At 38.5% G+C, this 25,639-nt stretch overlaps 1 protein-coding gene across 2 annotated transcripts in view; it reads right to left on the bottom strand.

Annotated features, from left to right (window-relative positions):
* PREX2 (phosphatidylinositol-3,4,5-trisphosphate dependent Rac exchange factor 2) overlaps positions 1-25,639 on the bottom strand; it is a 228,078-nt gene that overhangs the window by 44,330 nt on the left and 158,109 nt on the right. For both annotated transcript variants that reach the window (XM_045861068.1, XM_045861069.1), the window contains 2 exons: positions 24,589-24,732; positions 18,361-18,475 (listed from right to left, as the gene is read on the bottom strand). In XM_045861068.1, coding sequence (XP_045717024.1) covers positions 18,361-18,475; positions 24,589-24,732 — 259 coding nt within the window. The remainder of the gene's footprint in view (positions 1-18,360; positions 18,476-24,588; positions 24,733-25,639) is intronic.

The raw sequence follows: 25,639 nt of genomic DNA, 5'->3' as shown, positions 1-25,639 counted from the left end.
TTCCCAGTCAGGGCACATGCCTAGGTTGTAGGCCTGGTCTCTAGCTGGGAGTGTGCAAGAGGCCACCACACATTGATGTTTCTCTCCCTCTCTTTTCCTACCTTCCCCTCTCTCTAAAAATAAATTTAAAAGTATTTAAAAAAACAATTTGTTAAGCAGTAGAGAAGCACTACACAGTAAACATTTAGCTACCAGCAAAAATGTAAGAATAAAAATTATGTGATATATAAAATATGAAAATTTAGGGAATTCAGAGCTTCAAGAGATCCTAGAAATGAAAAAAATCACTCAATATTCATAACAAGACCATGGTAATATAAATAGGGAATTGATGTTTGTCATGAGAGAAAGAAAATGAGTTTGGGGAACAATGAGATGTAAATTAATATACTAATTTAAGAATCAGGAGAAAGTTTTGTTAAATGGGTAAAGACTTAGGATCATAGCTCTAAAGGGACAGGCTGGTGCTCCAGGGATGGTCAGATTTTTATACGAAGAGAGACAATGCCAAGAGCTTGAGGTAAAATATTGAAACTTATTAATTTTGTCATTGGAAATACACAGGGGTTACACAATGACAAATGTGACATTCTTCTCATTTGTCACTTCCTCCCTTCCTTTTCTGGGCATCTTGGGTTATATGCAATTTTCCAAGAGGAATGATTAAGGCATAAGAGCCCCTGGCATTTTATTGCAGGGAAGAATAACTCCAGTATTCAGCTCAGATCTCTGCTATATTCTTGTTTCTTCTCCAGATCATTGCTCATGAGATCATCTCTATTTTTTTTAATAATCATGGAAATTTCTCACTTGGCCAGACTCATCTATACTTCTCCTAATATTATGTCCTATGCCAAAATATTCTAAACTGTCAGGTAGCTTTTGGATTTTAGCATTTACTCTGCATTTCAAAAAGGAACTCTAACAGTGTTTGCTTAATTATGGCTATTAGTCATAGAAATGATTCAATATGTCATTATAACAGAGGTGCTGCAGTTGACTACAGGTGTGCATAGGTGTCTCGTGTTATTGTTAAACTGCATTTGACTACTGTAGCACTGAAATTAGAAAAATTATTCTACAGAAAATCTTGTTAAAGGACACTGATCTCTTATACAAATAAGTATCACCAGACAGGTTCAACTTGAGCCCACGTAAGGGGAAAGAACACATGATGAGTGAGTAGGCAGGAGAGTGGTGATTTGCACCTCCACACCAACCACCTTCCATGCCCATAAACATTAGCCTTGACTTCTCTGGAGCAGGTTTTACTGAAAGTTACGTGAAGAGAAATCCTGAATAATGAGATCACCTTGGATTTACTTGGACAAATGTGTGTTCTGGCTCATCAAAAATGGAGGGGACTGTCATTAGAGAACTGCCTATTACCAATTAACAGCTACATTCCTACTGGAGCATCAGACAAAACATTGTTGGGAGGCTGATGAGACAACTGTGTAATGACAGAGGGCAAGACTTGCCCACATTAAGAAAGCACCGCCAAGACCTCTCTGCTGCCCCAACGGCAGCACTGCAGTGTCAGAGGTAATGGAGATGTTTCCCACTGCTCCCTACTGCGGCTGCTGGCCTCGTTTCACTCTCTGTTTCACGGCCTTAATCAGCAACTTGACTGGACTGGAATTCTATTCTCTGCTTTCCAAACACTCCTTTTCTTCACTTTCCTTCCGTCCCCCTTTTCACAAGTCTGCCAGAGTGATGCCCCTTCCCTGCATCTGCAACGTGTACACGTCACCACAGACACCACCTGCTATTACAACCTGCATGCAGTCTACATGTTTGCCAATGGCAACACCACGGCCCAGATTCGGACACACATTCACAGCAGAAACACACAGAAATGGCAATTCTTTGAAATAAGAAAACCTTTCCAAGAATAATGTTTAACTATGTTAGAAAAAAATCTCATATGCCCAGAAAAAAAACAGTAAAGTCCACTCATATTTCTATTTTTTTAATTAATTTAATAATATATCTCCAGAAAGTGTGGCACTTCCATGTTAAAGGGTAATTATTAGGTTTAAAATCATATAAGTCTTATATGGCTCAATTTTTATTAAGTTGACAGGTTAGGTCCTTCTCCACCATGTTTGTATTCCTTATTTGACTCCAGTCAGCCTTCAAAATTACCTTTCTAAAGCATAGATGCAAACATTGTATTACCTCATTTGAAATCATTTGAAAGTCGAACAATGATTAAAATAAAATTTAAAAAAAAGTAAAATAAAATCATTTGAAAGTCATTTAAATTTCCCTAGCATCCAAAGTCTAAATTTGGGCATTCAATGCCCCAAATCCCAACAATCCACCAAGAGATCGCCCATCCCCTCTCTCCCCTCTTTGCCCTGCATTTCATGCTTATTTCCCCACCACACCATCCACATGAAAATCTCCCCGCCTCCACTCATATTGTGTCCTCTGCTTCGACTCTGTCTTACCTCTTTCTGCTTGGCAAAATTCTTCTGATCCTTCAAAATCCTGCTCAAATATGACGTCCTCTTAAGAACTTCTCCACTCAAACAAATGTATCTCACTGTATGATACTGAGTTACACTCATTCTGTCATCTTTACTAAACATCATACTCTTCAGTGGGCAGAGACCCATTTCTCTCTTTTTTTAAAAGATTTTATTTATTTATTTTTAGAGAGGGAGGAAGGGAACAAGAAAGACGGGGAGAGAAACACCAATGTGTGGTTGCCTCTTGTGTGCCCCCTACTGGAGACACGGCCCCAGACCCAGGCATGTACCCTGACGGAGAATCAAACCAGCATCCATTTGGTTCTTAGGCCAGCACTCAATCCACTGAGCCACACCAGTGAAGGCAGAGACCCATTTCTTAAAATTTGCAGTTCTACAACCAAAGACAGTACCTGACACATAGCCTTGAAATAGTACAGAATGGAATTGAATTTTATGTCATGAAAGTGATAAAGGAGGTGAAATCACCATAGTATCCAGCTACTAAATATACATGTGACCTAATAAAGGGAAAGAAATATATTAAATGTCTTAATTTAAAAAACAGATAAACTAATTATTATGCATATTAAAAAGATTTTTTGTCTGCAAGGAGTCTTCTTAAGCTTATAAATTTTAAGCTATATCTCAATTAACACTGAAGCATGATATTTTTTAAGATAAGTACTTAACAATCTTCAGGACTTAAAATTAGAGAGAAAGGGTATTTAATAACCCCTCCTCAGTAAGGGACAACTTTGATCAAAAGAAAAATATTTATATAGTCCCTAAAAAGCCTCACAACAGTGCTGACTTCACCTGAAAACAATGCTAACAGCCAAATCCTTTCTTCAGTTTTAAGTAAAAAATACTAAAATAAACACGATTTAGTACTATTACATTATTCACACTCTGAACACTCACTTGGGTTCTTTTTTCCTCTCAGTCACACAGGTCTGTACATGTCTAAATTCCAGATCATGTATTTACTTATGTGTTCAATGAACAAGTCATAAGTCAGACACAGTGCTGGCAGTGGGGATAAAAGGGTGAAATAAGAAAATATTTACCCACAAAGAACTTATGTTTGGGAGAGGGCGATAAATAGGTAACCCAGTCCAGTGTGATGAGTGATGTAAAAAGGTTTGGCAGAGTGCTGCAGCACATTTGTGAGCACATTAGGATGAGAAGTTACTAGACAAAGAGAAAGAATGGTCTTTATGGCACAAGGAGAATCTTAACAATGAGAAGAGGAATAGTTCATTGAGACCAGGGACCTTAAGTCTGGGTAACACTATTTAATTCCCTGGAGAAGGGGCAGGAATGAGAAATGACATGAATGAATGAATGAATGAATGAGGAAGCAAGGAAGGAAGGAAAGAAGGAAAGAAGGAAGGAAGGAGGGAAGGAAATGCAGGAACAAAGAAACAGAAACAAAGAAAGAACCTGAAGGAAGAAGGGAGGTGGCGATAGATGGGACAGAGGTCAGGGGCTGGAAGGAGGCAGTGAGGGAGAGAGGGGAAGAGAGGGAAAGAGGGAGGGAAGGATGGGGGGGGCACTCTATGCCTTTTTTGGTAATGGATTCTCCCCTGTTGAATTAGATGGAAATGAAGAATAAATCATGTGAAACTTAAAAGAAATTTTCCCTTGCCTTAATTGTTGATAAACTACTGTGAATATGTCTAACCTTCCTGAAATCCTTACGGCATTCAACAACAGTTGAGAGTAATACAAATTATTAATCCTGCACAATGGCTTTCTGGACATCAGGATGTGTTCTTAATGCTTTTCATTCAATGACTTCAACCAATATTGTCTGAACATCTACAGCAGTATAAAACACTGGTCCCTGTTTTAGGAATACTGCAATGAGCAAGAGACAAAGCTTATTCCCTAGGGGACGTGAACACTCAGATGGGAACACATCCTTCCTTCCCTGGTAAGTATCTGAAGAGCATGACTCCAGTAGCCTTCCTTTGTGGGAAAACAGAAACTGCTAATGCTGGTTCTTCCTAAATCTGCTTTTCTACTATGGAGCAGCCCTGTCCCCTGTGTTGTTTCCAATAATGTTTCTTCACCCAGGCACAAGACAAGCTTGCTATCCCTCCTTTGGGATCTGCTCTTAGCTAGTTTCCATCTTTGTTTAGGGATGGAAACACGTATATGAAGGCGACATCTCTCACCAGCAACTATTTATTTTAAATCCAGCCTATTCTTCTAACTCAGTGCCACTCAAAATGTGTCTAATGGACTTAAAAAATTGCTAGCAGGAATTTAGAAACTGCATACAAATTTATATTGCCTCAACACGCAAGCATTCAAAGCACTGGTCTTACTGACAAGGGCGCAGACCCATGCAGGAAGCCCCATGCTGTGCAACTGCAGACCAGTCGTGCACAGCAGGACTGCATTGCAACACATCATGTTTGAAGGTTACTATGAACCAAAGGTGTATAAAAATAGAAATCAAACACGCGCATTCATTTTTTGTTTAAAACTTGTCATCTCCACAGTTTTAATTGTCAATCGGAAGTTGAAAAGCTGGTGGTTCAACCTAATTAACTAGAAAATGCAACTGGTAATATTTAGCCATAATTTACAGATGACAATACAATGTCACTGGAGTTTTGTTAAGAAATTGCTTTTAAATCTTTGCTTCCCTCCTATCAATATATCTCTGTGAGACTGGATTTCTTCTACTAGGAGGGTGGAAAGACTATAGCGGTGCATTTCCCCCTGTAGGCCTGGCCGCTATTCCAACCCAACCCAGATTAGTCACCAAGGAAGAAACTAGCGCATTTCTCATGCTGAAAACTTTAGATATTGGTATATGCAGTGTTGTTCAGAGCATATGTGTACGTAAAGACACACTGAGTATGGAGAATTGCGATGTCACTAATAACTTATTTTTGAATGCAGTATAACAAAAATGACTCTCATGGCACTTATTTATTGCCTAAACTAAAGCATCTGGTAGCATTCAAGTTCAGCAGAGCAGAGCTGAATGTGAAACTTTCCATTTTAATTACACATGGCATTGAAAGTTTCTGCTTCCCACACCCTCACTGGAGGTACTATCACTGCAGAAGTGCGCTGCACTTCTTGGTTGTAGCAGAGTTGGCCAACCACATTTTCTGTCTTTAGGCTAAATCCAGCACTGGAAGCACAGCTGATATCCTTCTGGATTGAATGGCTTCTATCTTCTTACAGTTCTCTGGTGTGAATCAAATGCAATATCTGGGTTATTCTCATGAGTACCTCTGTACACAAAAAAAAATTCTTCCAGCTCCATTTTGCATAGCTGTTTTAGGCAAGTGCCCTCTATGTTTTCCCCACTGGGCAGTGAGATCAGCTGCCCCAACACCCAGCTCCTTGGGGAAGCCCTTCATACTAACTTTATTCTTTGAGTAAGCTCCTTGGCAGGAAGCCCATGAAACCCACCTTCAGAAACAAGTTTTTGTTACTCTTTACATTAGGCAAGTATTGAGGACTGTATAAACCCTCTCTCAGCTAATACTCATAGCAGCCTACGAAGCACCACTAGTTCCAATGGATGAATAAGGACATCAGGCTCAGAGACAGGAAGAATGTACCCCAGTCATGCAGACAGTCAGTGGAAGAGTGGGGACTGGAGTACAAGTTTGGACTCATTTTTTTCAAAGAAGATTTCATATATTTGTGTTGTATTTTACTCTTGTTGCAAGTGACTACAACTTCATTAAGTCAGTTCCCCAAGCCACACATATCATTCACTTGTTGGGAGAAGTAGTGAAGCATTCAAATAAAAGCCTATGCTTTGGAGCTGAAAATATCTAGTGTGAGTCTTGGCTCCATTGTACAGTTCAGTGAGCCTCTGTGTGTGTGAGATGCTAGCACCTGGGAAATCTCATGCATTATCGTGATTTGAACTATTACCTCTGTGTTAGTGACTCCAGCCTACTAGACAGAGCCTCTTGGATTCAATCCCATATCTCAAATCCAATTAAATTCAGTCTCTTGACACTCCCAATTCCGAATCCCCATTGAACTCCTCTGGTTTTGTCACTATCAGATAATGATACAGGCACACAATCCAATGTGTCTGTCTCCTTCTCAATGCAGAATCAAAACATTTTCAATCAAGATTTTTTTCCTACTTCCCAAATATTTCTAAAATCTAGACCTTCTTCTCCATTTCCATTTGCTTCAACAACTTCCTAACTAATCTCTCAGACTCTAGTCTTGTTCTCACCTCTGATTTTTCCTCAGTGGTACCACCAGGATGCTCAGTTTAAAATGCATGACCCCTCCCTCTGCACCACTTAAAACTCACAAGTGAATCACCTCACTTACAGGCATAAGCCTAAGTCCCTCAGCTGGTGTCTGAGATCCCCCGTGGCCTGCTCCTGCCCACCACTCCTGCTTGCTGTCTGCCCCTCGTCACTCATCATGGCTCTGTGATGACTTTGCTGACATTGTTCCCTCCCCCTGAAAGGGCCTCTCTGCCCTCCTTCACCTGGTCCACTCACAGTTATCTGTCAGTGCTGCACCGTGCTGAACTTCTGGGTCTTTCCTAAGTCCCCTTTTCTGCATGCCCTGTGCATGTACCCTCTTACTTGTGCCATGGTGTTTAGTAGTGGTTTGAAGTAACCTGATCACTGCATGTACTCTCCCTCTCCTTTAAGATTCTTAAGGACATATTATCTGATTCATCTCTGTATCCTAATGCTGTATGCATTCCTGTACTTGAATAAAGTACATAATATATATTGTTGACCCATAAAGAATATTTCCAAAATAGAATGGGAGTGGCTATGAGGACCTGCTGCACACTGGTGTTGGAGTCCGTCCTATTCTCCAGGAATGGTGTTCTGCTGACGCCGTCATGTCGCTCAGGAACCCACCACAATTCACATTGGAATGTGAATTGGCAGTTCACAGTGGCAGTTCAACTGCCCAAACTTTTGGGCCTTTACATGTGTACAAACATTCATTAATCATCAATTAGTAGATACCTTATCAGGAATGGGCAAATAAAAAAGAAAAAGAAGGTGAAAATGAAAAACAGATATACATTAAAAGAATATAAGATATGACAGGATAAAAGCTGTAATATAGGCATTGAAGGGAACACAAAGAAAAAGATTAACTTAGGGAGGGATGGCTTTTGAGGTATGCCAGGACCGATGGGTAGGAATTAGCCAAAACAACTGAAATTAGAGTCATTCTGGCTAAAATGACCAAAAGTCAAGCAAAGATGTGTTTTATTTTCTTCCTGAATGATAGTCAGAATCTCACAACTACAGTAGAACTTTGCCTTGCATTGAAGTTGTGTGGTCCATGCTAATTTTAGAAACATAATGCTCAATTCTACACACAAATCACGATTTTTAGTAAGCCCATATTAATTTCTTCTAAGTTACAATAATGGTTTTTGAATCAAAAGCTCTGGGCCCCAGCTAATTTCCTCATTTGTGCAGAAGCAAAGCTTTGAGAGGATAACTTGTGATTGGTCCCCCACCTTCCGTGGGACATCCACCAGACACAAGAAGTCTGAAGTGTCAGCCAAAGGAACCGAACAAAAGCAATGAAAAAAAATTCACTCAAAGAACTTGACAAAGATGCCTTGAATACATTTTTTAAAGACTGATTGTCCTTGTGATGGGCTGAAAAAGTCAGCAGAGTTAAAAATAAAAATCAATCTTGCTTCCAGAAGCACTGACAATTCTTCCTCACAGAGTATATATCCTTAACTGAATCTTCAGGTGAAGCCTATTTGATCCTTAACATCTCCAGCCCTCATTTATCCCAGAGGAAATTCTGAGCACAAAGCACTCTGTGTTTCCCTTTGCTTTAGTGAGACAATGGGCTTTCTTAGCTTAGAGACAGAGGTTATTCAAAGGATTCGTTTTAAAGATGATTTTACCTGCTTCTGCTTGTAAGCCAGGGATTCTATTCATCCTTGATGAATATTATCACAATAAAAGACTTATCACAAAATGTGAAAGCACAGTTGTTGAAATCTCACTTGCTGCTCTTATCTAAAGATTGTATTAAAAATTCCTTTCATGTAAAAGTAAAATAAAGATTAGACTTAAGTACAAGCAAATTAATTAGTCTGAATGCAGATAAGAAAATGTGCAGATAAATTAAACAAAATCACTTGCATAAATGTAAATGCGGCTACATGATATTCTCAGAAAGCAATGGTGGTGACATTTCAAGAATCATAGTATTCTTCAAATAAAGGAAAGATATTGCTTTCAAGATTGTCACTATAATTTCAAGTTTATCTGCTCTTGTCTCACGTGAAACTTATGAACCTTGGTTATGTTGATGAATTTTCTTGAGAGAGGTTTCCAACAGAGTCAGCATCTGTGCCCTTCAAATGGCCTAGAATGTTCTAGATATAAAAAGTAGACTGTATTCTGGAATAAATTCAATAAAATGGTAATAGCACAAGAAAAGAAGACTGCCACACTACAATTAATCTGATTTCTAATTCAATTCAACTGTTTTTATGGTCCTTACTATGTACCAAGCACACTGGCGACTAGGACCAGGTTGCCCTCCTATGTATGAGCAAGGCAGACAAGTAACTCACAAGTCAAAATAAAACAAATGAAAAAATAAGAGGTTTTAAAGCTTTAAAGAAAGTGACTAATTCCAGCTGATGCTGTAATGACTGAAGGCTTCCTGAGGGAAGATAAATTGGAGATGGGTCTTAAATAATCAAACCCTCATGAAATGGAAATGAAGCTGAAGCATGCATTGGTGTCAGCTGGGTCCAAAGAAGCTGAAGAAGAACTGATTGTAAGGAGGTACAGGTGGGCACATTGATTCTGTTCGCTCACCTGTTTCATGGCCCAGTTGCTCTTCAATGCCAACCTCCACACCACTGTTATCGTTTCTCCGTCCCCCCATGTGATTTTCACACATACAGAACATGCCCCTGACCCTACCCTTCTCCCATTCCCTTTCCCTTCAACACCGAAACCTCAACATCTTTTTCAGATCTCAGCATAAGGGTCACACTTCCTCAAACAGTTTGCTCCTAAGGCCTTCAACCACTTCCCCATCCTGCCCCCAGGTAAGATTGATTCCCTTCTTAGGCACATGCATAGCACCTTACACTTTCCCTACAATATTTTCCCACATACTGCTACAAATTATTAGTAAAATTTTTGTGTAATGTTTAGCATAACTCAGGCGAAATGTTCTCGGAAGGCAGCAATCTTGCCTTCTGGGATACCCTGGTGTGAAGTGCTGTCCCTGGTACTTGGTAGGCACACGGGATCGGTTAAAGAAATGTAAGTATCTAGCAATTCCTTGACTATTACTTTGTGTGAGAATTTGGCACTTGTGTATGACTTATATTTTGTAAATATTGGAGCCTTTATATATATCACATATGGGAAAGAAGTGTACAAAACATTTAAGCAATATAAATGAATTCAAGTTCTTTGTAAACTTAGCTATTTTTTCCTGGTATTGAAGAACCACTTCTCATATAAAACAAAATTTACAACTCTAAAAACTCTGTGTTCCTAATCTGAAAACAGAAGGAAATTGAATGTCTACATTCAGTTTACAGTTTGTCTTAGAGCAACAGAAATAGGGATGCATCTTAAGGAGTAAAAAAACAGAATTCATCCGAAACACAAACTAGAAAAGAAATATAAAACTGCAATAGGGAAGATGAATATGCATCTGAAATATTTCCAGTTAATTTAAGAAGAAATCCCAACACTTAAGAACTCTAAAGCTACAGCTTCATTAAGAAAAAAAATGGAAGGATAAAGGAATTATTTACATTCCAATTAATGGTCTCTCTTACTTTCTTTCCCAGGTTTTATTTTTTTTATTTTTTTTAATATATTTTATTGATTATGCTATTACATTTGTCCCATTTCCCCCCTTCCCTCCCCTCCACCCTGTACCCCCTCTCCCACCCACATTCCCCCCCTTTAGTTCACGTCCATGTGTCATTCTTATGAGTTCTTTAGCTTCTACCTTTCCCGTACTATTCTTGCCCTCCCCCTATCTATTTTCAACCTACATTCTATGCTACTTATTCTCTATACCTTTTCCCCCTCCCCCTCCTCCCACCCCCCCTGCTGCTAGCCCTCCATGTGCCCTCCATTTCTGTGGTTCTGTTCCTGTTCTAGTTGTTTACTTAGTTTCTTTTGGTTTTGCTTTAGGTGTGGTTGTTAATAATTGTGAGTTTGCTGTCCTTTTTACTATACATGTCTTTTTCTTTATCTTCTTTTCTTAGATAAGTCCCTTTAGCATTTCATAAAATAAGGGCTTGGTGATGATGAACTCCCTTTAATTTGACCTTATCTGAAAAGCACTTTATCTTCCCTTCCATTCTAAATGAGAGCTTTGCTGGATAGAGCAATCTGGGATGTAGGTCCTTGTCTTTCATGACTTGGAATATTTCTTTCCAGCCCCTTCTTGCCTGTAAGGTCTCTTTTGGAGAAATCAGCTGACAGTCTGATGGGAACTCTTTTGTAAGTTACTGCCCCCTTATCTCTTGCTGCTTCTAGGATTCTCTCCTTCGTTTTTACCTTGGCTAATGTAATTATGATGTGCCTTGGTGTGTTTCTTCTTGGGTCCAACTTCTTTGGGGCTCTCTGAGCTTCTTGGATTTCTTGGAAGACTGTTCCCTTTGCCAGATTGGGGAAGTTCTCCTTTATTATTTGTTCAAATAACTTTTCCACTTGTTGCTCCTCCCCTTCTGGTACCCCTATAATTCGGATGTTGGAACGTTTAAAGGTGTTCTGGATGCTCCCAAGGCTCTCCTCAATTTTTTGAATTCTTATTTCATCATGCTTTCCTGCTTGGTTGATTCTATCTTCCTTCTGGTCCACTGTATTGTTTTGAGACTCAGATTCCTTCCTTCCTCTATTGGCTCTCCTCCGCGTATCTTCCTGCATCTCTTTTATGGTAACCTGCATCCTTTCATCTAAATTGCACCCAAAATCAACCAATTCCGTGTGCTTTCTGATCACCAGCATTTTGAACTGTGCATCTGATAGATTGGCTATTTCTTGGTCGCTCAAAAGGATGAGTCCTGGGGGACTGATCTGCTCTGTTGTACACATGTCTTATGTCTTTCCCTGTCTCTCCTATTTTTTTTTTTCCGGTCTGGTCGCTCTTGTTATGGTGGGGGGCGGAGCCTTAGGTGTTCACCAGGGCTGGGCGCCCCAGTCGCTGGATTGTGACGTTATATGTGGGGGCGTGGGTGGGGGCGGGACGGGAGGGAATCAATGGCGGCAGTTCAGTTCTCCTGGGCCCAGACCCTTCCCCGGGCTCCTGGGCTGCGAGCTCTGCTCTAGTCCACAATCGCTGCCCCACTGGGTCCGCCAGCCGCAGCTTGCGTACTCAGGGATCACCGCTGTGTTCTTGCGCCCGGATGGCTGTCGTGCTGATTCCGCGCCAAACTTTTTCCAACCTTCGCGCGCCTCCGACCCGCGCCAGCCCCGCGCCCGCTAGGCTCGTTGTCTCCTACCAGTCTGGATGAACGGGTCTACTTCAACTTCTTGGCTGTCCGACTTCCATTCAGATAAATCCTCTGTCAGTTCTGTGTGTTATGCTGACCGTAATTTATTGTTGTTCTAATCTTGGTTGTGTGAGGAGGTACGGTGTGTCCACCTATTCCTCCATCTTGCCGGACGATTTGAGTGAGTCTCCCCCAGGTTTTATTAAGTTCACACTCTTGTTGATTTAAGATAGTTTCCACAGCTCCTCATCAACAGAATAACCAACATCTCCCATTTCAAGCTCGGACACACTGCTGTCCAAACAAGGGATGAGAAAGAGTGTTAATGAACTGAAGGCTCTGAGGGAGAGAAGACTGGGGAGGGAGTCACATGTCTGGGCCTGAAGATGAGGCATGAAGGCTGCGGTCCCACTGTGCGTTATTCACTCACACTGTGTGATAGCCATATTTAAAGACATGAAATGGCAGCAAGCCCATGATGTCCTTCACATCTACCGCATGCCCGGAGAACACATTCAGTGACAATTTCTTCCCCCTCAGAGTGGAGAGAAATGACACACTTCACAGAAGAGCTATCATGGGAATAGCCAGGACTTCTGACCAGACATTTTTCAGTTGAAAAAGATTGTTCACAATACATGTTTCTGTGATTGGCATTCATATAGCATTTCTTATGAATACAAATAAAATATCATCTATCTATTTGTTATATAAAATGTATTTTGGCTCCTTAAAAACTTTTTTTAAAGAAAAATGTGCCATTCCATATCCACAAAAGCACACCGTAAGAGAATTCATGCTGTGAATGATTTTCTTATCTACCTTCTGCAAAGATGTTGACTTTACATTTAGGTATCCCAAATCATAAGCCCTAAAAAGTTTCAGTCTGAAGCTGCTGCTTCACAAAAATAATAAATGACTTCAGTAACTAGTATGCAACTTGCTTCTTTTTGATTTTTCTGCTTCATTTTACTGCTGGCTTTATAATAAAAATAATATTTAAAGAATGATCTAGAACCTTCAAATTGAAAGCAGTATGTTAATACAAGGAATAATGTTCACATCTGCATTACATTTCACCTCACCGGTCACCATGCAGTGGCACTTTGGGCCAATATCCAGGACACATTAAAATGAAAGGGTTTGGTAATGATAAAGCACATTTATGTAGGGCAGGAAAAAAAACAAAGCTAATGGGGATGATGGCTTATGTCCAGAGGGAATGAATAAAAATGAAAACCTAAGTTGGAAAAAGAGAATAAAATAATTTGAGGATGGTGAAAGTAGGAAATGAAAATGCCCTATCTTGACTTTCTTGGTTAGAATTTTTGAGTTAAACACTTTACATGCTGTTATTTCTCAATAATCAGAGGGAAATCAATCAAGAACTGACTTGGCACAGGAGGGAATATTTAGACATAGCTGTCAAACATTTCTAGTGGCTTAACATTGTCCGTGGAGAGTAACAGTGAAAGAAGGCCATCTTTGGGCCACGGGTGTCAGGGCTCTGGCATAGGCGGCAAGGACGCCCCAGGTGCACTGCCTGGTCCGAATTCCCACAGAGACTGAGGAAGAGTGGTCAGACCAGACAGCTGGCCTCTGCCGGCTGCATTACTGCCTCATAAGAACTTTAACCATTTGGAATATTGCCCTCGTATCTGCAATAGAAGGCAATTAAGTAAAAATGTTCCAATGGCTTCTACATTGTACTTATAACAAAAGCTGACCCCCTCCAATAGCCCACAGTCCTACATACCTCTCAGCAGGTATCATCTGTCCCAATGCACTAGAATTCCCCTGACCTCCTGTGTCTTCCTCAAACATGGTAAGCTTATTCCCAAGATCTGTGAGCATCTACTCACTGTTTTAGGTAAGATCTTCCCCCAGATTGGTAAGGCTGTCTTGTAATTAAGGCTTCTGTTCAAATACCACTTAATATTTAAGTCCTCCCTGACCACCCACTCTAAATGACCAACCTCCTAGGACAGCCCTTGTTTTAGACTTTCATCCCTGTATTTTTCACTGTCTACACTACTTTATTTATGTGTTCATTTGCTGTCTTTCCCATTCTCTTGAGAATCAAAATGTCATGAACACTGAGTGAATGACGCAGTGATGGCACAGAGTCAGAGCTGCTGGGGCACCTGTTGACATCTGAGACCTCATCAGTCAGTGACACAGAATTTGTTTTAGTGTATAATGTTCACTCCACACACTGAGACGGCCTGGTGTAGCCTTTAAAGAGGAAAAAAAGGCCTTTGATTTAAATCCAGTTCTCACTACTTATTATCCAGGTAAACTTGTATGTTTCCCTTACAGTGGAAATTATAATATGGAATTTACTGTCTAATCAATCCACATAACTCACCTAGCATCAGTGGCCTTTAACATGTTCTTAAAAGTTGGCAGGTATTGTGGCTATCACTATCTTTTCTTTTAAGTAGCAAACTATTCCCACCTATTATTATGCTGTTCTGGAAAAATCTCTATAACTGGAGTGAATCCAATGCTTATGCTTGTCCAGCCTCCTTACTCTGCACTTTTTGTGACAGTCCACTGGTCTCTGTAGTGTTGAACTCATCAACAGTGGGCACGTGACGTGGGTCTGGCTAATGACTGACTCCTCAGGACTATGCTGGAGCTCTCAGTGGGAGAAGTGGGGACCATGAGGGCCACCTTCTCTTCTTTGAATGTAACACTGGTCTGTAGTGACCATCATTACCCAAATGTGAGACAACCCTGCCTGAGAATGAAGCCCACAGAGAGCAAAGGAGTACATAGAGGCAGAAGGGGAGAGAGTTTCTTAAAGACTCATATCCCTGGATACAGCTGTGCCTGAAGCAGCCCTGTTCCCTGGATATACCTGTTATCTAAGCCAACACAGTATTTTATTTATACCAGTTTGAGTTTGGTTTCTGAAATATGTTGTCTGGAGAATGTTTTCTAATAAAATAATAGTTTATTTACTTATTTGTGTTTGCTTGTTGTAAGGCTACGGAAATAAAAGCCTTTCCTGAGGTCAACTTAATAAACAAATTTTAACATCCAGAATGAAATGATTTTCAGTGATAGTGTTAAAAAGGCTGTAGGACTATGAGGAACTAGCAATCCCTCTGGGCTATTTTTTAAACAGGGACAGTAAGGGGCTTTAAAGAAATGATCAGCGTTGGCCTCTGGCTCCAAAAACCGAGAACAGATTGCCAAAGAGCAATTTCGGAGTGTTTGTGGTTATGCAGAAAAGGAAAATTAAGGAAGAAATTAACACCCTTATTCAAGAAATAACAGGAAGAGAAGGCATTATTGGAAGTAAAGAGGAAGATAAGTGTCCTCCTGTGCAAGAGAAATCTAATATGCAACGAACGGATGTGCTGCAGGTGATTGCTGACAAGGGCGCATCATCTATACTGAGGAGTTTGTACTTCAGAAATGCTTTTTCCAGGAAAGATACATTAAAGTGTTTTCTTAGCAGCTAGCATGCAATTAATACACATGCTGTTTATCTTTTTTTTAATATTTTATTTATTTATTTTTTAGAGAAGGAAGGGAGGGAGATAGAGAGAGAGAGAGAAAAACATCAATGTGCGGTTGCTGGGGGTTATGGCCTGCAACCCAGGAATGTACCCTGGCTGGGAACATGCTGTTTATCTTAATAAAATATTTAAACATCTTGTCATGTATGTTATATACAAATATACATTATTTTTGCTTTTTTTAAAGAACAAAATTTACATGGGTGAGGTGTGAATGCTATTCTACAGTCCCTTCTTTTACTAGTTATACCTAAATGATCTAATGCAATTAAAGGTTTATAGAGAGCTTCTTATGCAAAGTACTTTGATAAACACAATGGAAACACCAAGATAAGCATATTCCTCATCTCAAAAAGGTTATAAAAGAATACATTTCACTTATATGTGGAATCTAAAGAAAAATATAAGTGAACAAACAAAACAGAAACAGACTCATAGATACGAAGAACAGACTGATGGTTGCTGGTGGGTAGGAGGGCTGGGATACTGGGTAAGAAAGGTGGAGGGATTGAGAAGTAGTTAGAAAATAGTCATGGAGATATAAAGCACAGCATAGGAAATGCAGTCAATAATATTGTAATAACTATGTGAGGTGCCAATTGGGTACTGGAAAATCAGGGGGTCCACTTTGTAAAGTATATGATTGTCTAATCACTATGCTTTACACCTGAAACTGATACAAAATAATGCTGAATGTAAACTGTAAGTGAAAAATTTAAAACATACACATGCACACACACACATATACACACACATTATAAAAATGATTAAAGAAGATGAGAGATCTGTACACATAATGTATCTTTGGGGAGAAATACTGAACTCTGTAATAGCCATAAATAAAGTAACATGAAGGACTGCAAGAGTGACCTGACAACCCTGTAGTTCAAGGCCTCGTTTACAGTACGGACTGCAGTGCCATCCATGAGATTTTTAACAAGTTTTCAAGTGCTGCTGGTGCTGCTGATCTGGGGATCATCCTTCGGGAGCACCCGGAACTAGGGAATTGGTTTTCAATTCTAGCTGCATGTTAGACTCTCCTAGGGGACTTCTAAAAAAATCTAATGCCCATGCCTCACCCCAGCCCAGTAATAAAAGAAAACTATTTTATGAAGGAGACTGGCTATACTAGAGCTGGACATGGAAACATATGAATAGCAGTTTTATAAACAGAGACAGAGGAAGCAGATGCTAAGTGAAGGGTGAGAAGTTGAGGAAGAAGGAAAGGACAGGGAGTGATTAGAAACAAAGAGAATTGAACATGGCTGATGCATGGGCAGAGCAACCAAATCCTGGGTCAAGTCATAACAGACCCGAACTACACACCAAGGAGCTCGTGGCTCCTTTGGAGCAATAAGAAATCACCGAATGCTCTGAGCAAGATACTGACATGGTTCGAGGTGGTTTAAAGTTATTATCTGGAAGCAAAATCCTGAGCAGATAAAACCACCCCAGTTTTTGGAGAAAGATCAATTAGGTGCCACAGCGATGACCTAGTACTATTTTCTCAAACTGGACTCCAGGGATGTATTCTCAGGGCCCATGTGTTCTACACAAATGCTTTAATTTTGTGTCCTTATTTGAAAGATAAGAATCTATTTAGTCACACAGGCAAAATTTCTCTTTTCTGAAGAGAGTATGCAGTGGAGAGATTTTCACAAGATTGAACTTAGGCTTCTTGAGTTAGTATTCCTTAGTCAGTAGACATACTGTTTAAGATTTCAAGATCAACTTTATTTTTTCCTGTGGAAGGAGTCGGTATATCTCATGTATGTGAGACAGACTGATCTAGACAAGGGAGTAAAATTGGGGCAGCCTCAGAGACACGTGGGTCAGAACCATCAGGACCTCCAACTACAATTTGGGCGGAGGAGAAAATGAGAAATAAAAAATATGTGGGGGGCTTTAAGACTAGAGCTTCAGAGGATAATAAAATGCTGGGAAAAGTAAAAAAAGCATAAAATTAGGAGAAGAGAGAGGTTTGTGTGAGGCAGAAGTAGAGGAACAAAGCAGTTTTAGTGAAAGGAAGCCTATCCATTGGTCATAACCACATGAACCAATACCTGCTCCATGTCAGGGACTTTGGACATTATTTTCACAGTTTAACCATATTGCAGACAAAACCAAAATAATGTCACAATAGTATTTTTGAGTTATTAGGGCTTAAGGTAGAACAAAAATATTTTCTTTAAAAAATAAGAGCTGTAATCTGCTAGTAATTTTAAGAGGCAATCTGTTAGCAGAGTAATATTAAAGGAGGGAAATATATGTGTAGAAAATTCAAGCTGCTGAATTGTAACACTTATTGGGGTTAATTTTCTCTGCCATTGATCACTGTTAACATTATGTTTAGAGGGGGAAAACAGTAAAATGCAAACATTAACATCACATGTATTTGAAAGTAGGTATATATTTTTCCGATACCATGTACAAGTTTCATCCATGTTAAACATCCATTACCCATCATCAATTCCCTTCCGTGTTACACATCTTCTTTCTGTATGAGGGGTCAGTCATTCAATGGCACATAAAAAAAAAATTTTACCCTTAATCCACTGAACATTTTGGAGGACACCACTGTAAAACATCAGTGCTTTTTCCCCTGGAAACAGTCAATGAAATCTTTAACCCCTTGCTCGTCAACAGAAATTAAAACAATAGCATGAAAACTTACATTTTTTTTATTTAGAAAAAGAGTACCCATTAGAATATTTGAAACAGTAAACCCTAAACAGAATTTTATATAAACTGTTTTATATCAAAAAAATATTATGATTCTTCTAATATAATGAATAATGTCAAAATCTCTAATTATCTGTGCCTGTCAACATATATAGAAACTTTTTAAAAAAGATTAATGACCACATACCTGAGCTTCTGGTTGTATTGTTTGACCTTTTCCAATGAGGCTGCATTTATTTGAGCTTGAAATTCTTCCACTGAAACATTGTCTTTATAATAATATCCTTCCATGCTCTCCAGTGCTATGTAAACAAGTAAATGTACTTTTCAATTTCTCCACATTTAGTGTGATTTTATTAATTATTAGTAAATGTATTAAATAGTACCAACATATGCAAGAAACTATCTTTCACCAAACCAAGAGTGAATAAAACTCATTTTCTGCTCCCATAATAAATAACAAGCATTTGATGATTCTCTGTTAAGTAGGGAAAGGTAATTTCTAATTTAAACTGTCTTCTGTTTTTAAAACATTTTGTATATGATTTTTGCAATGCTAAACTCAAATTCGTATATTATTAACATGTAAACACAAAGACATACACATACATATATATGTATGTATGAGAGGCAGAACTGTACATTAACATACAGAAGAGTAAAAATTGATATTGTCATTATGTATATTCACATTCTTTTATAGCTGTGATTAAATTATGAAATATTAGTGCAATAAATAAGCAATATAGATAAAGTGAAATCTTAGAAAATTGCTTCTACCCCAATGGCTAGTAAATTTAATTAAAAATAAATAAGCATAAACATATACATAAAATATTTATATATATATAAATTCCATCGATTTTAAAAGTCTTTTGATTAATATAGATTTCCTTCTTAACTAACATTTTTGGCTAAGTAGTTCATTTTCCTTTAAACTTTATTCAGTGATATTTTTAACCTTTTAGAAAGGAAATGAATCACATGGACTTGCCCAGAAGTACAAGATTTCCTACAGAGAGGTTGCCAGCAACAGAAATGGCAATGGAATCAATCTGATCCAATGTAAATTATTTCCCCTTGAAATTATTATTACTAAAGAGCCTCACTTATCAGCAGACTATTTCAAAATTGATTAAAAATTAATCTTATTTTAAAACTTATAAATGCAGTAGTTTCTGAACTAAATAATAAGGTTTTCTTCAACTGACAGAAAGGTATCACCATTTGGAGGGCAAAAATAAGAAAGCCACTGCTAATTTTAGTTGTGCAATATTTTCTAAACTAGTCAGATTTCCAGAGCATTGAAGAAACAACACAACTTTCAGAGTATTGCCAATTTTGAGATTTTTAAAATAGAATTATTGGCCTGCAATTGAGAAAAGCAGTTGTGCAAAATTAGAGAGAAAGCCTACTATATTTACGTCAGTACAGGAAATAAAATCTGTGAGCTTGTTTCAAGGATTGTTTGTTTATTACTTAAGATTTCTGCATTAATTAAAATATGTGCATTGGTTCACCCAGCTTCTGGTCATGAATACACACAAGAAACTTTTAAAAAAGCCTTCCTAAAAAATCACTCTTCAAATACATGCCACATTCACTTCCATTTACAATATATTTGTGAAAAGCAAATATTCCAGAAGTATTCAGTCTATCAATGGTCAGACTTCAACATGCATTCCTCTTACTAGGGGTGAGGGTAATTATGAAGGCTCTTGCATTGGAGTGAAACCACCACTTCCATTCCTTGGTACCTATATGACCTTGGGCATGTTAATTAATATCTGAGAGTCTAAGATTCCTCACTTGTAAAATGGAAAATAAGAGTATTGACTAATTACGGTTCTTGGAAAAGAATTGAGTTAAATAATAGGAGTAAGAGAGCCTATGACTACCCTTACCATTCATTACCCTTGTGTTTCATGTATGAGGCAATGGGCCTAGTGCCCTGCAGGCATTATCGAATTTTCAGGACCTACAGATGATAAGTGAGTGTGCTTAAGGAACGGAGAAGTTGTGGGAACTGAGAGGAGGGTCTATATAATGACACTTCAACATGTGACTTGAGACTGGGAAGACTGGAAAAACAGTAGGAAGGAGCTAGAGGGGAGCAGGGTGGGCGGGTGGGCATGGGGGGCGGTAAGAAGAGAACACCTGGCATCTAATTTTTATAAAAATCTGGATGGCTCAATTTTAACCAGAATGTCCAGTCCTGCTCTAAAACTTTGTCATAATATAAAAGCAAACTGACATTTTCATTAAGTTTCTTGACAATATTTCCAAGTTAACAATAGTTAATATAATGTAAAAAACTTTTTTTAAAGAGAAGAGAGTCTCATAATTTGCCAAGAGCCTCAGCAAAATTTTATGGTATCTGCATGGTGCTGTGGGGAAATGAACAAAAAAAAAGATGAGTTCTACATTTTAAAAGTAAACTTTGTATGGCAAAGTAGAGAAAGAAGAACATTTCTCCTTTACGTCCATAGCTTGGTTATTTATTGTTCAGAAAAAAATAAAATAAAATTACATTTTACCAAATTAATTTTCTTCTATTCTCAGAAAAGTAGGTTAAATATATAATGTCCAAACTTCAAAATTTGATCTCTCCTTCGCATTTTCCTGTCCAGTTACCTTCATTCTCATCCTGTGGACATCTTGATTTCAGACTTCTAGCTTCAAGAACTCAGAGAATTCGTTTCTGCTGCTTTAAGCCACCCAGCTGGTGGTCACTTGGCAGCCCTGGGAAACTAACACAAATGCAGTTCTGAAGCCTCACTTGGGGAATGTGTGCTTTCCATCCCTGAACTCTGGCTCTGTGGGTTTAAAGGTGCTGATACCCAAAGGGACACACTTTCCTTAGGAGACAAAGCAGGGATCCCACTGAACCATAAGCTGTGCTTGCCTCCTGGTCATTGGATGCTCCTTGTGCCAAGGTACTAGCAGTCAAGAAGAGTAAATACTACCATGGTGAGTTTAATAGACCCTGATCATCATAAGGATACTTCCTTATGGGCTATTGTGATATAATGAGAAATATGTTTGGACTATTGTTATGTAATGAGAAATATGTCTGGGTCCAGGTAATCCACTCAGGTACCTCTTGATACTCCCTTGCCCACTTTTGATGGTGACTGGACAACTGCAAGGACCTTGGCCTGACAAGGACATAGTGACCAGGGAACTGGCCCCTCTGGGATAAACATCTTAATCATACCACAGACACCAGTGGGGGTTCAGACTAAGAATGAGGCTAATTTACAATGAATAGCAGAAGAAGAAAAATGAAATTCTATTGCAGCTCCAGACCAGCTGTAACAACAAGGCTATAGCTGTCCATTTACATGTTTCTTCTAAATTATCCTCCCAGAAAGGGAGGTCCATCAGTCCTGAAGGACACGCTCCCAATCCTTACAAAAACAAATGGATCTGAGAGTGCCAGATGAGCACTGTGGCAGATGCTCTGAGAGTCACCCACTCAGATTCTCCTTCAAAAATAAAGTGCTTGTTGCCTGGTTGCTATGGCAGCCAGAAGACATCCTCAACTGTCAGCTCTCTAAGGCATCTGCAGCCTTTGCTACAGAACTGTCCCACCTAGTCCCATCTTTTTCAGGGGCAACCTGCATTCTAATGATCTAACAGGGCAGAAGCAAAAAGGCCCAGCCCCATTTCCCAACTCCCTAGAATCCAGAAGCATCAAACATCTGTGAAATGGATTATTCTAGTTAAGCAAACATCTGGAAAATTGCACTGCATTTCATAATCCACATAGACCTGTGTTTTCTCACTCCCAGTGGACATTTAGAATCACTTGGAAAGTTCTACAGTAGACTGGTGTTTGGGCTCCACCTCCCAGAGATTCTGATGTACTTGTTTGGTATGGGACCAAGCATGGGTATTTTCTAAACCTTCCCAAGGTGACTAATATGCAGGCAGTACTGGGAGCCACTGAGTGACAGAATGAAAACAAGCCAGGGGGAAGTGGGTAGAGGAAGTGACCCTGACATCTTCCTTCACTCTCACTTTTTACTTCCTTTATCTCACCAAGGGCTGGGGGATCCCAACAGAATTAATTCCCTGACCTGTAGGAAGTACTTAATGGAAGGTTGCTTTAGTGTGATCTTCACATTCTAGCTTTTGGTTATGCTCTGTGCTGACTTTCCTGACTGTGTTTGAGCTCCTTCCCTTAGAAATCAATGTTTGTGCCCTCCTCTGCCCAAGGATCTGTCCTGGCAAGAAAACTGGGAAGAAGGCAGTGCATTTGCTTCCTGTTCTAAGTATATGATACCACAGATGACTTTTGGAGGGTTGACTTTAATAAATATCCCAGGAAATTTTCAGATTCATCTAATATTTCTTATTGTTTTATTTGCCAGGAAAGAGCCATGTATACCTGTACACACAAAACTAAATCCACCCCCCATGTAAACTTTCACCCCAGAATAGACTCCATTTGGACTCTCTTCCATTTACCACTACTTTCAGTTTCCAGATGGTAATCTCCACTCGAACTAGAGCTGTATTTACTGTGCTTCCTTCAATCTGATAAATACTGAGAGCTACTAATGGTTCCTCATGGAAGCTTTATCAATGCAGAGGAACTTCTGCAAGCCCTTTCAATAAACTGCCTTATCAAAGAGAGATTCCTAATGAATCTCCCTAATGAGACCAACAGTTTTCCAGTCTTTACCTGTCTGTGACCTCAGCTGCAGAAGTATGTCTACTGGTTCTTATTCAATTCATTTTTTAATATTTTACTGCTGTGTAAATATTTGCTGTAGCTGCTCTTTCAATTACATTTTTAAAGTGATATTGTACTTGCTGAAATAATAGATACTCAGGGATTTGTTTTAAATTTGTTTTAGCCACTATTATAAAATAGAGGTTACTTGCAAAGTAATATTTTTCCTGTGCACATTTGCTACTGGGTGTGAATATTCAGCTATTTATGGCTGATATGTCACACAGGTAATAATTTTTTTTTAGAAAAAATGTCTAATGCCATCTGTTATCTCAGTAACGATTGAAAAGGCAGGATTTTAAAAAAGAGACAAAGGAAAAGGAGGGAAGGGGCTTTAATGACTGACTGTGAGCTCTAGTAGAGCTCTGTGAAAGTTAACATCCCAGACCAGCATCCTCCCCTCTTCTAAAGCTGTGTCTCTACGATGGCTTTTCACATACTCTAGGCTTACCAGTTCTCTTAACATAGCTCCAAAGGTCTATTTCTGCTCAATTTTTTCTTTTTTACTCCTTTTATTATAGAATCTTGCAACACCTTTATGAACCCTACTATAGTCCTAAAAAGAAAAAAAAAAGGAAGGGAGGGAGGGAAGGAGGACTGGAAGGAAGGGAGAAAGAAAATGCCTTCTCTTAACTCCTAAGATCTTCCCTTCACTGAAATTTTCCTCTGCTTAAATGTATTCTTGCCTAGAATCCGTTCACAATGGTCATTGTTTTCAGAATTAATCTGCATGTGGTACAAGCAGAATTTTCACTTGGTAGTGAACTTAGATTGTATATGCCTGCCTGTTCTTCAGTTACAGAGGTTGATTTTATTCCTCTACTCTTCTCATTTTTTATTAGAATATAAAAATTCCACAGCAAAACCAATGCAGGTCTTGAAAACTCAAAAGAAGAAAAATGAAATGTTCTATGGTACCACTCAGAAAATTGATATAATCTGTGACCACAGCATGAATTAAAAAAAAAAGACATAGACTAGAAGGATCTACACAATAATCTTGACTTCTGATCTTTTCTAGGCAGCAATTATGCCTCCAGAAATAAAAAAGACCTGGGACTTTTCATTAGAAAGCAGTTTACTGCAAGAAGCTTCTCATTCATGTTAATCTTAATTTTGTCTACTGCAGTTGAAACTCATTGCTCATTGTCAAAGACAATCTATTTACAAAAGAAATAGATTTCATTGACAAAACTGACAGAAAAACTCAAAGAATAAGAAAAATCATTATTCACCCAATTATACTAAAAGCATTTTACATACACATAAGTAAATACATGCATGTATGACATAATTGAGACTATAATTTAAATTCTTTTTTACAATCTGCATGTGTATATTGTTAACCTTTTTCTCTCATAAAATATCTTAATCATATGACTTTATTGGTTCTACCACCATTTATGCCAAATTAATTTATCTTTATTTCAACCACTCATGTCTTGTTTCTCCCTTACAAATAATGCTGCAATCTTATTTTATAAATATTTAAACCATACATGATTCTTTCCTTAATAAACTTTCCCTAAAGTAAATATATTACTTAGACACTATGCAGGAATTCTTCGAGTTCATGAAAAAAATCATGATGATGATTACAATAAAATTTATTTTCTAAAATTGATCAAAATAAAATAATTTGTCACATGAAGCATAAACAAGGACGTAGCTTACCTTGAGCAAAAAGCACAGGGTGAATTTTGAACCCTCCTCCATTCTTCAGCCGTTGTGGCAGTTGTTCAAAATGGTAAGCATCGATGTAGAAGTAAACCTTCAGAGCTTGCCGGCTTCCTTCCACTTGATATGTAAGAGGGACGTCTAAAGTGACATTTAATGTTATATTATTTCTTAAAGTCAGGATATGCTACATAGTACATTTGTTAACCTCTAAAAAGAATCCTGAAAATTACTAGAAACTAAATATCTTAAAAGTACCCCTGTTTATCAAGTTCAGAGTTATTTAGGGAAAGACCATAAATCAGTTTCTCATTAGCTAAAGCAACAGATCTAACATGGTACTGTACATAAAATCCTGTAAGAGGAAACTTCGTTACACTTTGACACACCAGATGTCTCACTTAACTAAATGAGAAGTTAAGCTAAACATGGTTTAGAATCACAATCTATAATGGCCACTGCCTCACTCACATTTCAGTGGAAACGAGCCCATGGGGTACGCTTCTTAAGTAGTGTGCAAGAAATTGAGTGCATAACAACTGTTATCAAAATCTGCATGGGCTTTGCAAGCACCATTCCTTGAGCCCGAGATCAAAACTGGATCATCTCTATTGATGCCCAACAGTCATTAGAGATTATCTGTCTAAATTCTTTTAGCTTTTTTTAATATCTTAAATTTACTTACTCAAAAAAAAAAAAAACCCAGCTAATTTGAGAAGCTAAAATGCTGCAGGAGTATTTCACAGGGCTATCATAAAACCTTTTCATTTTATGATAATTTGCCATGATAAATAATTTCCACATATTAAAAAAGTAATGTAAAATCTCTCTTAAAAGCTAGAATAGTCACATTAACCAGTTAAAAAATAAGGCCAAGATTTAGTGGACATTTAATATATGTTTTTGTCTCAATATTTATTTCTAATAATATTGAAATAAAACTGTATAAAAGTAGAGTTCAAGGTTAAATACCCTTAATAACAGATTCCAAACTTCTTATTAAATGTATATAATTCTGCATATCAATAGAAGCATTGTAATAACATCT

The sequence above is a fragment of the Phyllostomus hastatus genome, unplaced genomic scaffold, assembly GCF_019186645.2.
Source record: "Phyllostomus hastatus isolate PE091 unplaced genomic scaffold, TTU_PhHast_1.1 phas_scaffold_21, whole genome shotgun sequence".
Lineage (NCBI taxonomy): Eukaryota > Metazoa > Chordata > Mammalia > Chiroptera > Phyllostomidae > Phyllostomus > Phyllostomus hastatus.
This window is presented reverse-complemented; position numbering and strand designations above follow the sequence as displayed.